Source organism: Aotus nancymaae, unplaced genomic scaffold, assembly GCF_030222135.1.
Source record: "Aotus nancymaae isolate 86718 unplaced genomic scaffold, 86718_ANA_hifiasm-v0.15.2.pri h1tg000098l, whole genome shotgun sequence".
NCBI lineage: Eukaryota > Metazoa > Chordata > Mammalia > Primates > Aotidae > Aotus > Aotus nancymaae.
In genome coordinates this window covers 770,253-784,897 of record NW_026988513.1, presented here as the reverse complement: position 1 = coordinate 784,897, position 14,645 = coordinate 770,253, and the positions used below count along the sequence as shown (strand labels likewise).

The 14,645-nt window shown below is 42.3% G+C and overlaps 1 protein-coding gene across 1 annotated transcript in view; it reads right to left on the bottom strand.

The window, feature by feature from the left end:
- GMDS (GDP-mannose 4,6-dehydratase) overlaps positions 1 to 14,645 on the bottom strand; it is a 640,483-nt gene that overhangs the window by 90,373 nt on the left and 535,465 nt on the right. Inside the window, exon 9 of the mRNA XM_012464875.3 lies at positions 5,498 to 5,594. Within this exon, the coding sequence (XP_012320298.1) occupies positions 5,498 to 5,594 (97 nt within the window). The remainder of the gene's footprint in view (positions 1 to 5,497; positions 5,595 to 14,645) is intronic.

Here is a 14,645-nt window from a genome sequence, read left to right as displayed (position 1 = left end):
AACATACAGTGGAATATTAGGGAATCAACTGAAGAGGCTGAAACTTAAAGCTCCCTTGGTTAAGTCCAAGGAAGGAAAAGGGCAGGAAAGGCCAATGTGATTAAGGAAGGATATAAAGATTAGTATGAGGAGCCTAAGAGGGAGGCTTAAAATATATAAACAGTGATTTAGAGATATAAACTATTTATAAAATACAAGCAGTAAGAAGTTCAGAGAATAATTACAAAAGAGGAAGCATTCTGATCGGCATTCCACACCACTGTGGTCCGTTCGTTATGAGAGCAGAGGATGCCAGGATATTAAAATTGGAAGGGCCCTTCCAGAACGAGTAGTCTCATCTCTCTTTCTGCAGGCCCAAGACTGCAGGAAGAAAGGCGCTCATCCTTAATCTGCTCTCTCCACATCCTCTGACCCTAGCTCCCACTATTCAGAGAAAAGAACAAAGAAGAGCAGGGGTGGAGGGGAGGATTAGAGCCTTAGAGGTCAGAAGGAGCAGGACCAGGAGGGATGGACTGGCTTCTAACAGAGCTGGTACAGATGAAGGGATAGAGCGGGGGGATCTAATTTCCTGCTTTGGGAGGGGAAGTGTGAGAAGGTGGTGAGAATAGCTATGGGAGAAAAGGGGGACAGTTTCAGGACAAAAGGCCAGGCTGGTGAGTGTGTCGAGGGCTTTTCACCCCCAAATGCAGAGACAGAGCTGAGGGAAGCTCTGACTGGTATTTGTATAAGTCCTCTGATGACAGATCAGGTTCCTGAGGTCTGGAAAGTGTTACATATCATTATTCTAAACAGGGCTATGAGATACAGCAAGCAATTATAGGCCATTTAACTTAACATCATTTACAGAAAAATATTAGGAAAAGTTTGCGGGGGGTGGGGAGGACAACTCGACAAGCATATGGTAATTTGATTAGAAACAGGCCACATGTTTATACTGGAGGAAGGTGTTGTTTTTACTAGCTTGTTGGACTTCTTTGAAGTTATTGCTTTCTTAGTTCTAGGTTTTAACCCATGATTTTTTTTTCTGATATCTATAAAGATTAGGAATAAATATCAGATATCTAAGTAAATAAAAACCAGTCACAACTGAGGAGACTAAAAACACAATGGGAAGAAAAATGAATGCTAAAGGCGAATGGTGTAGCAAGGAAAACAATTTAGTAAACATCAGCTAGTAGAGTTAAATAAAGCCGAGACACTTTTCATGAAAAATACCCGATTTGGGTCTGTGGATGTGTCCCCTTACCCCATTTCCTACAATGCTCTGCAGAAAAAAGAGGGACTTTTTGTTTGTTTGACTGCAAAATTATCTTTGCTTTTTCTGTTTGTTTGTTTTGCCTGTTTAGTGGATTGACCATTTGATGTGGTTAAAATTTTGGCACATTAGGATGACTACTTCATTAATTCTCCTTTGTAAATTTTTTAAGTTAAAAATTCTCAAATAAGAAGAAGACACATTTGCGGTTATTTTTTACACATTAATAGGTCAAAAGCAATTTTCTCATATTTACATAGTATTTCTGTACTTTCAGAATGAGAATCAGAAATGCTTTTAAAAAACAAGCATTTTAAAAAATGCATGAGACCTGATATGTCCTCACTACCTTTTTTTCCAAATTCTTTTCAAATGTTCAATAGAAGCTTCAAGTATGTTTTGTTATCTATTTTTGGCTGGTTAGTCTACGTAATTCACTAATAATGCCATTCTACTTCTCCAAAGATCTTGGACTGCAGGAACTGCTATCATTTCTGCATCTGCATTCTCCACGAGGGTGGGGACTGTATCTGTTTTGTTCATCATTGTACTCCTAGGGTCTAGCACAGGGTTTGATAAATATTCAGTGAATGAATAAATGATTAAAAACGACAATAACACTGGATATTTAGTTTGTGCCAGACACTGTACTAATAGGTACTTTGCATAACTGACTCTGCTAATTCTCCAATAATTCTTTGAAAAAATTACTATTACTAATCTCATTTTTAAAGATGAGGGAACGGAGGCACTGAGAAGTTAAGGAACTTGCCTAAGGTCACACAGCTAGTCATCGACAGGTTTCAAACTCAGGCAGTCTGGCCAGCAGGCTCACGTTTGAGCATAATACCACTTCCTCTCCAAGAATGAACATACAATGCAATAAACCTGTGTGTCAATGTATGCATGTATAGAAAACTACACACAAGACAGGGGTCTTAAGTGGCACAGAACTCAAATACTAATGTTATTATCAACAAATACCAGAATTCAGGAGTGATGGAAAATTTGAAGTCTCATTTCTAGGATCAAGCTCTCTGTGGTAACAAACCTCTGTAGGCAGAGTACCAAAAAATATTGCTCGATTGAGCTCTAATTGGCTGCTGGAGCTTTCAAAACTTCACATTGGTACAAAAGCGTTATTTAAGGTTTTGAGGCACTAAATCAATGAGGAAAAGAAATGACCAGCACATGTGCTACTATGCCCTATATGGAATCACTGGTGGCCTCTTTCGGGCTAGTACTGGCCTTTGCTGAAACGGCCATTCTTAAGACCATCCTGAGTGTTATTCAGAACACAATATAAAGCTCTATTTCCCTCTAGTCTTGTTGGAGGATATTAGTGTTCTGAGAACTGGTGTGTCCTCACTTTTTTTTTTTTTTTTCAAATTTTCTTTATGGTATTTTTTTTTTTCTATCAGTCATTCTGAAATGATTCTAAGAAGATGTAGTGATTGGTTTGAGTGTTCGTCTGCGCAGAAGATCCTGGGGGATAGATGACCTAAGCTGATCAGTGAAAGCACTTTTACAGACCATAGGAAGAATAAACAGAAGCCTTTGGCATGTGCAGGATGGACTGAGAACCTGAGCAGGGAAAGACACAGTTTAGATGTGAGAGAATTCCACATCTACATCTACCCCAAGTTGAGTGTGGATAAACCTCGGAGAAGCTTGGTGCTTTTCAGGACTCATACAAAATGACTGTAGACTGCTGGATGTTGGGGCCTCACACCTAAGTAAAAGTTTATTTACAGGGTAGTCTCCAGTTCTGGTTACCTTTCAACTGGAAGAATATTCTCACCCCTGAGGCAACTCAACAGGAGGCTGTCAAGTTGATCCAAGTTTTAGGAAAACTTGTTGTTCTGAGGAATGAGGTTAAAAGTTTAGTCTCACCATACAAGAAAAGCTTACCCAGTGGAGTATTAAGTCGAAGTGGAGTGAATGAAATTAACGCAGCCTAGAGGCTTAGAAAGATGAAATGTAGTTCAAGATTCAAAATTGGACAGTAAAGGGAAGCTCAGGAGAGAGCTAGATCAGTGGAAAAATAAAGCAAGCATATGAAATCAGACACCACTCTTATATTCAAAGAATGCTGGTGTCAACAGAGCTGCAGAACAGGTATGATGATAGCATTTGAATGAACAAAAGAAACGGGAGGGATGCGGTGTCGGTCACTGCAGGAAAGGGGGTCGATGTGGATTCAAGAACAGTCTTGTTAGTACGAGGGTCCTTTTCCTGTTCAGTGAATTCTTTTGTTCTGTGTCCTTATCAATCCCACACCTTGCTTAAGTAAGAATGACAGACAAGCCATTCTTAATGACTTCCTAGCTTTTGAAACTATTTTGGTGTCAGAGAGGGAAAGAACCATATTTAAGTTATAAAAATTGAGGTTTCTGTTGGCTTAGTAAACTTCCTTCTCTGAGATGACCATTTTTGTTTGTGGAGACAGAAATGCATTTGCCCAAATATGTGATCTGTGCAGTGTTTCAGACAATTGACATCTCTGTCGCACCTCACCAGGCCAGAGACAAATGGCAGCACAGCTCAGGGCTCCAGCTGGCAGTCCTTGCTATGTCAGCACAGCGTGGCTGGCATCTTCCTCCCTGAGGGCCAGTACACATCCTCTCCTAGGCACACCCACTCTCCATTAGCACCGGGAACAATTGTTCACTGTGTCAGAGCCCCGGCCACGCCCTGCGTCCAGACAATGCACAACTCCACAGCCCTACCTCTCCCAAGCACTGGTTACTTCCTTTCCTTTCTATTTCCTCCTGTGTGTAGACTGGATGAAATACAGTTTCTTCCTTCTGTCTGAAACAGGACATTTCAAAGAGTGGTAAACGATGACTGATTCACTTTCAGTCTCTCCTCACTTGGGTTTTCCTAATCTCTCTAAGGTTGTACAACAGATAGGAATTTGGTTCAGAACATAGGGAAAACAGGCTCAAAAAAATTCAGTTTTCACAGTGAATGCTCACTAGGCAACTATCACGTACGAATGTTTCTCTCTAAAGATGATGCTTTCTATTATCTGTAGGTATATTTCATATGTTGAGTTTTGTTTCCATGGTGAGGGTGGACCACATTAAAGCAATAACAGCAAGCTAGGCAGCTTTATAAATTTAGGAAAGGAGGATGTTATGTTCTAACAACAATTTTTTAACACAGGAATGTCTGTATTTAGAAATTCATCCATCCATCCAGCAATCAGTCAGTATGTATTAAGTACCTATCTTGTTATAGCCTAACTTTTTTTTTTTTGTTTCTTTTTTTTAGGATGGAGATTCGCTCTTGTTGCCCAGGCTGGAGTACAATGGCACGATCTTGGCTCACCGCAACCTCTGTCTTCCGGGTTCAGCAATACTCATGCCTCAGTCTCCCAAGTAGCTGGAATTACAGGCATGAGACACCATGCCCGGCTAATTTTGTATTTTTAGTAGAGATGGAGTTTCTCCATGTTGGTCTCAAACTCCTGACTTCAGGTGATCTGTCTGCCTTTGCCTCCCAAAGTGCTGGGATTATAGGCATGAACCACTGCGCCTAGCCTTAGGTATCTTTTTAAAGTCCCTATCCTCAAAGAGTTCACAATTTGGTAAAGAGAGAAAGACATGTAAACAAATGATTATAGTGAGTTATAGTAGGTACTATAATAGAAGTATAACATAATTCTATTATATAATTCAGATACAAAGAAAGGAGTGGGAGGGAATTTCAGTGATAGTGGTATATTGGCCAGAAAAGGCTTCATGGACAGGGTGGTACCTGAGCTGAGTCTAAAAAATGCAGGGGAGACAATTTATGGTGTAGTGTGCAAATATGTACTTGTGTACGAGTACAGGACACAGACATAGCTGGAGAAGCAAGCAGCCCCTCCAGGTCCCAGATATCCTGAAGGTCTGGGAAGGCATTGTGAAGTCAGGCATCCTGTAGGTTATCAGGACCAGCCATTAGAATAGGATACCAATATGATGAGATCTGCTTGTGATGTGAAATTCCATTTTTGAAAACAATGATTTCTTTGGGTGGGTTTAACTCTTATTTTCCTTTACAGAGCAATGAAGTTTGTGGTGAGAATGATAATCTCAAATTTAATCCACTGTGTTCTGATTTAGGAAATGCGTGCTGAAGGATGCCAGGGAGCTGAACTGATGGCTCCAAAGGCTGGCAGCAGGCATTTCGTGAGCACATTTTCCCAGCCAGTCAGCCAAATGTGGCCACCCACTGGGTGGCCAGAGTCCTTACCACTTCAGTTGGCCGGTAGTACTTGAGATCCACAGTCACGTGAACTTTGCCGGTCTCTTTACATCTGCCCACTTCATTTTCATTCTTTCCTTCCCACCTGTAAAGAAGATAAACACTGAATCAGCTCCTAATTGCTGGGGAGCATTTGGCCGTGCGGTAGCACATTAGGATGCCGGGCCCTCTCCCTGCAGGAGCGCATAAGCTCATTAACTACAGCAGCACAGGCTGGTGCTCAACCTGGACTTTCAAAGCCTTCCTAGATCTGTTTGCAAAGGGCACGGTTTTTTCCCTTTTCTTTTTAAGAAAATCATGATGAATTCAGAAGTGAGACTTTAGAAATAAACAGATTAGCCAGAAAATAAAATTGGGCAACTTTTAGGGATTTTAAAGATTTTTGTATTTCTCTAGACCACTCTTGATCAAGTCAATTATTATAAATTGTCCTCTCCCTTTATTTTTTTCTTTCTTTTGTAATTTTGGGGATATTCAGTGTTAATTCAATGCACTCCATTTAGGAATAAGTTTCTTACCCTAATTAACCATTCAATGCATCCCTGGATCACATACAAGTTCTCCTGCTCTCCTCAGTCAATGGTGGGCCTCCTTAACAAGTCTCAGGTGATTAAACCTCCAAAAAGTACACAACTAATTGTTCATTTCCTGCTGAGAGAGGGTGTATCAATATTACTTTCCTATAACCTCCTCTGACCTAGCTAGGATACTGTTTGCACACAGGTTTCCTTCCCTGAACATCTACAGCTGACAGTTGTAAGGGTCCCGGGAGCGACTCCTTGAGTCCACACTGTGCAGGATGAGCTCATATGCGTCGAGATTAGCTTCTCGCTAAAATTCTACATATCCATTTTATGTTCTCATTTTTTATAAATCAAGCCACTCACTTAATGGTAACCTCTGGATTTCTGTAATCTTATATAGTTTGAGTTATCATTTTTACATATGAAATTTTTTTGCAAAAAAAGACAAGTAATGAACAAGTATGACACATTTGACTTTACTGTTTATCCTTGGAACCAGTGTGCATTATGAGCTGGAGATGAATACTGTGAACACAACAATTCCGTATGCTCTCTGGGTCAGAGTCACAATGGGGAAGACAAAATTCGTTACTTGACTATGTAAGCCACAGGCACTACTGAAAATGAACATTGAATGTTGATCCCAGTTGTATTTTGGAATAGATTGAGAATTAGACATAAACTGGCTTCATAAGTCTTGTTTTTGATGAATCACCTGAATGTTCTGGCAAAGCACTTCTTGGTAGCAAAGGGGAAATATTTCACTGTTGGAGGAATAATCTGTTAGTATGCCTTTGGACTCAAGGCAAATGTGAAAATTGTCATACAACACAGGGAATTATATATAGCACAATATGTTAAATAATATACAACAAGTGTACAACTGGTCATTTCCTCAGGACTTTTATATTAATTAATTAACTCAAAAAGGGATGTCTGGTAATTTGTTTCAATTTATTTCTTAGTGTTGAGTAGATCAATTTGACAGGTCTTAATGTTGATTAGATCAATTTTCAATTTCAAAGCAAGGGAATTGGTAGGTAGGATCAGAGTTAAGTTTGTGGAAAATTCACTGGGAAATGGAAAGTGGATGTTTTGGAGCATGGAGATTGAAAGTGTTTGAAACATAACCTAAAGGTATGATGACCCTCATACATCTCCCGTGGATAAAGATCAAATCTTAGCTAACATCCACAGGAAGAGAGGACCTAAGGCATGATTTTTTTAAAAAATTTACAATCTAATTCTAAAGTTAATTGCTTAAATAGAAACTTTAAAAAAATTTTTGGTTAGGCTTTCAGCAGATGAAAGTATATTTGTATTTCACAGGCATGTTTTAACTATTTTTGTTTACATTTCACATTCGCAAAGAGAAACAAGTTCAGCAGATACTTCTGTGATAGTATCTCCAACCAAGTCAAAGAGTTAACAGAAATATCATTTACAATTTTGCTGACCGATTTTTCACTGTAGCTGGGTATTCGGTCTGTGATGGGTCATGCTGACTTACGTGCACATAGACATTCCACTGTCCTTCTGCTGGTAAATCTCCTCAAATGCCACAAACATGAGAACTGGCGATTCAAGTCAATTTATAATTCAATTTAAAAAAATCACACACAAACACACACATATTTAAATCGACAAAGCCTAGGTGAAGACTTGGAGAGCTTTTCCTGATTTGGGAGGCAGCATGTGAGTCAGGAAAGGACTGAGGCCATGTCTGAGGGGTCTTTAGACTTTAGTGGGGTCTATAAACTGTTTGTGTGAAGACCCAGATAGTAAATACTTAAAGCTTTACAGATCTCATTAGTCTCTGTTACATATTTTTCCTTTCTCCTCCTTCTTTTTCTGTTTCTTCTTCCTCCTATTTTTCTTCCTCATTATTTTCTTCTTTTTTTTAACCACCCTTTAAAACTGTAAAACCTGTTCTTACCTCCAGGACAGTAAAAAAAAAAAAAAAAGGCCCTCAGCTGGGATTTGGTCTGCAGGCCACACTTGCCCACTCCTGCTTCGGCCGATCAGGTTAATGGTATCGCCTCACCCTCGGCTGAAGGAAGCATTTAATTCCTGTTTATAGCAGTGGGCTGCAAGGCTAGACTGCTTGAATTTTAGTGTCTACTACTGATTCTCTTTGATTGCTTTGCTGGTCATAGACTAACATTTGGGATTTGTAACACTAGCTGAAAATGGGAAAAGGCTGAAGGAGAAACATTCACTCTCTAAGGGGTTTATTAAATACAGCCTGAAAGTCAGACTTGGGTCTGGTGCTACTTTGGCGCTCACAGGCACCAGCTCCCTTGCACGACTTTCTTGCCGCGGTCTGAACGCTGTCTGCTGAACTTCCATCTTGCAAATGCTGTCTACAGTCAAAACAGTCTCTAAGGGCATAGCATTGCCCTCTACAATTAATACAGTTACATTGAAGAAGCAAATGTAATCAGGAAATGGCTCAAAGCTGAATTGAGCTGGCAAAACTACTTTCTAATTTGCACCAGGTCTGAATGAGGGCAGTAAGCAAAAGTTTCGGCCAAGTGCCAAAAAACATTCAGTTACAACAATACACGAAACGCTTGTATTAACAAGTAAAAGGTAACAGCTAACATGTCCTAACAAGCAATGTTATGACTCAAAGCAGAGCTGCAATGTTAATGAAATGACAGTGGTTTGACAGAGAGGAGAGGATTTGGTTAATTAACAAGAATTACTATCCACTAATTTAGAACAACAGCTCACCAAGCAGGGATCCTGTATAATTCAATTTTTAAAATAAATTGTTGCTCCTAATAAGCATTAAATAGCAATAGAAAGCACTGAAGAATTACAGAATCAAGGACAATAAGGCAAGATAAAGTGCTATTAGAATCTACTCAGCTAGGCGTTCCTTTGAAGGAACAACAAAAGCAAAGTCAACTACATGAGTCAAGTTTGGGGGGCTACTAGACCTAAGTGGGAGGCGGGCAACACACTCCTTGTGGGGACCCAAATATCATAAAAGCTCTCAGGAATTATTCTGAAGAAAGGCTATTTAATTAGGGTATTGAATTAGAGTAGGAAGCTGCAGGAGCTCAAAGTCAGTCAATGCCATAAGGCAGGCCTGGAGGAAGCATTAGCTTCTGGATAAAGATGGTGGTTTTGCTCCTTCCCCAGACCCCTTTCAAAAAGGAATAAACTCACATGAGCTAACAGGGCAGGAAAGAGATGTGAGAAATCAATTCTGGAAGCTGGAAAGCAGATGGATGAGTGTTAAAGGACTTAGCAGAAGCCCTAGAAAAGTCTCCTAAAGCAACCGTGGGAGAGCTGAGAATGGCCCCAATTTACACTTGCAGAAGCCCCCAAATGCTCAGGAAGTGAAGCCTGATTGCAAGTCTCTGTGAGCAGCAGTCTGGGGCCCAATCCCCATCCTGATTCTGCACTGCTTGGCCACTCACTGCCTTACCCTCCCTGGGGTAGAAGGTGGCTGGACTGAATGCTCAGTGAAGAGTGGGTCACCATGCTGAAGACGGGGGAAATTAGGCAAATGCATGCATGATAAAGGCTGAGGCCCGCCACCCAGCCGTCTGTGGGCTGGCAGTCAGGCCTATTTCCTTCCAGTGAGGACACTGGGGAGGCTCCTCTGGGCATCAGAGATTCTCCAACTAAAAGGCTCCATCAAGTCCTCTTATAATAAAATAGCCAACAAGCTCCAACTATGCTCTGAAAACTCACAAGTAGTTTTTAGGCCCCCTACTTTTAAAGAAGCAGAAAACCAAGTATTACCAGACAGGAAATATATAAGGAAAAATCACATATATGATAAATAGAAATTAAAACAAACTGAAAAAAAGCAACTTGGAGGAAACAGAACAAGCAGAGGGAAGAGAATTAAGAACAAAATAAAATAAGAAAATCCCCACATATACCATCTTTAATATCCTCAGACAGAGAGATCAGGAAAGATATCATACAAACAAGAGCAGGATACTACATAAAAAGAAACTATTTGAAACACAGGATTTTAGAACTTGGAAGCGAAAAATAGAAATTCCTAATTCAAGAGAAGATTTCAAAGATACAGTTGAGGAAATCTCCCAGAAAGTAGAGCAAAAAGAGATAGATATGAAAAGCCAGAAGAAGGAAGATAAAAACATTAGAATGCCTCAGGGCAGTCATTATAATAGGATTTCCAGAAAGAGAGTACAGAAAAAATGGAGAGAGTGTCCCCAAATAATGGACCGGTCTGGACACACCTCACATCAAGTTTCACACCACTGGGGCCAAGAGAAGGTCTGAACCACTTTCCAGAGGGGACAGACGGGACTGGGAGTCAGAATGGCTCTTGGTTTCCCATGGTGACACTGCAAATTAACAGGCAATGGAGTAGCTCCTTCAAAGTTCTGAAAGAAAATGATTTCCAATCTAGAAATACATACCAGCAACATTATCAATTTCGAGGATGGACTAAAGATATTTTCAGATATATTTGGTCACAAAATATTTGTTTCCCATGCATCCTTCTCAGGAAACTAATTATAATTTTGCTTTTCCAAACCAGGTAGTCTTGAAGATGTCAGGAAATAGGGGCTCCGTGCAGGAGAGCTGCTAAGAGAGCCCTCCAGAGGAGAATGAAGTGACACAGTGGGGTTCCACCTTCTGCCAGTCCACTCGGGGTCAGGTCAGAGGCTCTAGGACTGCCTCAGGAAGATGTGACCAACAGCCCAACTCGGGGTTTGAGAGCCTAGAGAGGCGATTTCCATAGCTGGGGCAGAGTATGGGGTAAAGTTGGTGATAAGTACATAGAAAATGAATAGAACAGAGAAAGAAGACATCTGTTAGCTGTATGGTAAACAAATGACAATTATACAGAAAAGATAAAATAAATGTAGTTTACTAGAATGAATAGCATTCATCAGTCATGGTAATGTAACACTAAATATTGACCTGACCCCCAAAATTAAAATATAACGATTGAGTATTAAGAGGATGGAGGGATGGGTCAAGAGGGAAAAAAAAGGGAGCAAAACTCTTGTTTTGAATAAGAGGAGGCCAACAGATAAAGTCTAGAAGGGTAAAATCAATAACGACATGTTATTTGGAAACATGGAGATAAATGCCAAAATAACTGTAATGCAGTGCAACAGAATCTCCAGAAACAAATAATCATCTTTAATAAGACTGTGCCACAGCAGAACAAACATTTCTGTATGTTGGAAAGGGCCCACAGAGCCCCCCAAACAGCAGAGCACAGAGCATTCTCTGGAAGCAGAGTGCAGGCGATAGCAGGGATTTGTGAGAATTCCTGTAGAATGATTAGAGGACTAGGGTGCTGGCGTAACTGCAAAAAAAATAAAGAAGGGAAAAAAGAATTACAAATGTGAGCTCTGTAAGTAGCAGACTGTGAGTGACGAAACCCCTCCCTACAGGTCCCTCTCCGTCGCAGAGAAAGCGAGTCTGGACCGAAAAAGACAGGCCTCAGCACAGCCCAGCCTGAGCTCTGCCCCAGGGATGGGTATTCAGCCCCACTAGCTCCCCTACAGACCCAGCACTTCCTTGCAGGATTCCCCTGTCACCCTGCTTCTGGATGGGGAGGGGCTGACATCTTTGGCATCATCAACATTCCAGGTCCTGTCCCACCACAGAAGCCCCGGACAGCGTGGGCAGATGAAATCTGCAGAGAAGACTGAGCAGGCAACCCTGGGAAGAGGCAGGCCAAGGTGACATGCATGACCTCAGCAGCCCAGGGAGGAGGCCGGTCAGTACTGCCAAACTGTGATGATGGGCAGGATGTCAGGAGGATGCAGGGACTCAAACAGGGCCCTGGGCACATCAGAGAAAGCTACTTGGATAGGGTGTTGGGAGCCGAATGAATGGGGTGAGGCTGTGTGTTGAGCTGGCTCCTTGACGCCTTTTGGCAGAGCAGGGGAAGAGAGAGGCTAGGCATTGACTGGAGGGACCCCGATCCTGAAGGGAGCATCTGTAAAAGATGAGAGGGAGCCTCAAAGGAGGGCCAGGGGCCAGGTGTAGTGGCTCCCAAAGTAATCCCAGCACTTTGAGAAGCGGAGGCAGGTGAATTACTTGAAGCCAGGAGCTTGAGACCAGCCGGGGCAATGTGGTGAAACCATGTAAGGTGTCCAAACACAAAAAATAGCTGGGCATGGTGGTGTGCACCTGTTGTCCCAACTACTTGGGAGGCAGAGGTGGGAGGATCGCTTGAACCTGGGAGGTTGCAGTCAGCCATGATTGTGCTACTGCACTCCAGCCTGGGCAACAGAGCGAGACTCTTGTCTTAAAAAAAACAAAACACACACACACACAGGCCAGGAGGAGGCACTGTTCCAAGGGGCACCAAGGCGACCTGCTAGTGGGACAGGGGAGAGAAGGACAGGTGCCATTTTTATGCTCAGGGAACCACTGTTTTAATCACAGACACACTCTAACATTTAAAATACAGCACTAGTCTACGGGGTAAACCCTGGATCTATGCAAACCTTAGCTGTGTATGCTCTCTTGCATTGCTACTGAAAATAAGGCTGGTTAGCCTCCAACCACGCCTAGAAATCTTCCATTTTATTTATGATGATTATTCTAAGTAAGGGGCTTCTGGCAGTACTAAGCCCAGCTGTTATGTTGTAGTTAATGAACAACTGACTACAATAAAAAACGTGAAATTTAAATCCATTTTATAGCTGTTCATGTAGAAGGCACTTCTAAGATTAACGCCTATATCTATTCGGATTTCTCTATCATGGAGCCCTTATGAACGTTACTTGCTGAATTCAAACGCCAAGAGGCAGGCAAGTGGCCTAATCTGCAGTGTATAAATGGAGGAACAGGAGTTCACAGGGCTGAGCAATTTACAGATGGCACATGGGGAAGGGGTGCTGGAGCCAAGGCTGCCAAGTCAGGCTCCTGGGCTGCCCCGCCCTGGGCCCAGACAATGCCTGTTTCACAGAGTCTGAGCTGAAAGGGTGTGGTACACTCTTAAAAGGACACTGCCATTTTTGTGGGGAGGCCTCCTCAAACATTAATTTCAGTAAGAGTGGTTAATTGGTCAATACTTCCTTTGCTTTCTTCTTTTTATCAGTAGGACTGAGCAATTACTTAATAGGGAGACTCTCCTCTCAGACAGTCTTTTCTTATGCTGCATCCCTAGGAAGTCAGACTAGGAAGATGAACTCAATGCAAAAAGCCTTGTGAGGTGGTGCCTACTGAGGGTAGCTCAAGAGATCAGATAATAAAAATGATGATGATGATGATAAAAAGACAAGACCAGAGATGGCTCTCCTCGGCTGTGAAAATGACAGTGAAAGGATCTTCTGATGCAGAGCTAGCGTTTCAGCGAGCCTCGGCGTGTCCACGCTACTTCGCACAGCCCACTAAACGTGCTCTAGCTGCCTTCTTCATTTATATTAACCCGCCTGGCGCATACTAGCCACCCCCGGTGGTGGTAAGAACGAAGCTTCTCTTGCTGTATGGGGGAAAGCAAAATGTATGGAGGCCTTCCTGGAGGGCCACGGTAAGGAGGCAGTGTCAAAATGACCCAGTGCTCAGGCACCCCCCGAGTCTCAGTCACTGTTCTGGGCCATCCGCATCTGCACCTCCTTCGCCTGCACAACTGTGTCTATCCATCTCCCTTCCTCCTGCCCCCACAAATCTTTACCAAGCACCCACTAGGTGCCAGCCAGTGAGCTAAGCCAGTTGCTAAGGACAGGAATATGTGGAAGCTAGACACGTCTCTGTCCTTAAGGAGCCTGCAGTCTGAGGCCACCACAGTCTTGCGAAAGAATAATGGCAGAGAGCCAGGGTGCTGTCAGAGCCACAAGGTAGGCACCTAGCACAGATTAGGTGCAGGGAGGGTGTTGGTCAGAGGGAGGATGCCTAAGCTAAGTTCTGAAGAATGAGTGGGAAGGGGCTGGGGAAGTAGAGGGAACCGTAGGAGCAGGCATCTGATGGGCCCAGTGTGGCCAGGCTGGTCCACCCTCGCTCATCAGCTTGCCCAGCGCCCACACATGACGCACTAGGTCCTGCCTCCATGCCTTTTCTCATGCCCTCCCACCCACCTGGAATGCCTTCCTTCTTCTATCATCCATATCTCCCAATGTGGACAAGGGCCAGCTTACATCTAACTTTCTGCAGACATAACTCCAATCATGATTGTGAGGCTATTACTTCAGTATTGATATAATAAATTTGCACAATGCCTTCATCTTTGCTTAGACATTTGTAAATAATGTGTTCTTATTAACTGTCACTCAGAGTCTATCTCTTTCAATTCTCTTTGATTAGTTTGGCACTGAGAGGAAATGAGATGAGCATCTAAGAGGTGTGAGGTACTGTGCCAGCTGTTTAGGTACTTATAAACGCAGCAGTTATTTTGAGGATCTAACAGCCCCTTGGTTAAAAATGAAATGGGCCTGTGACCTAGTGAATTGCATCAACTGCCTATGAAATGGAATGAGGGTTGCCTCAGACACACAGCCCAGCATGACATCAGGGTTCAAATTAGATCTTGCAGGTGGCAATAATTCAAAAGTCGGCTGCTCCAACAAAGGCACACATCACCTTATGTTGCAGTATTTTGGTTTTAAGGCTTAAAAATCTAAGCATCTTAGAAGTTCAGAAATATAAATGAT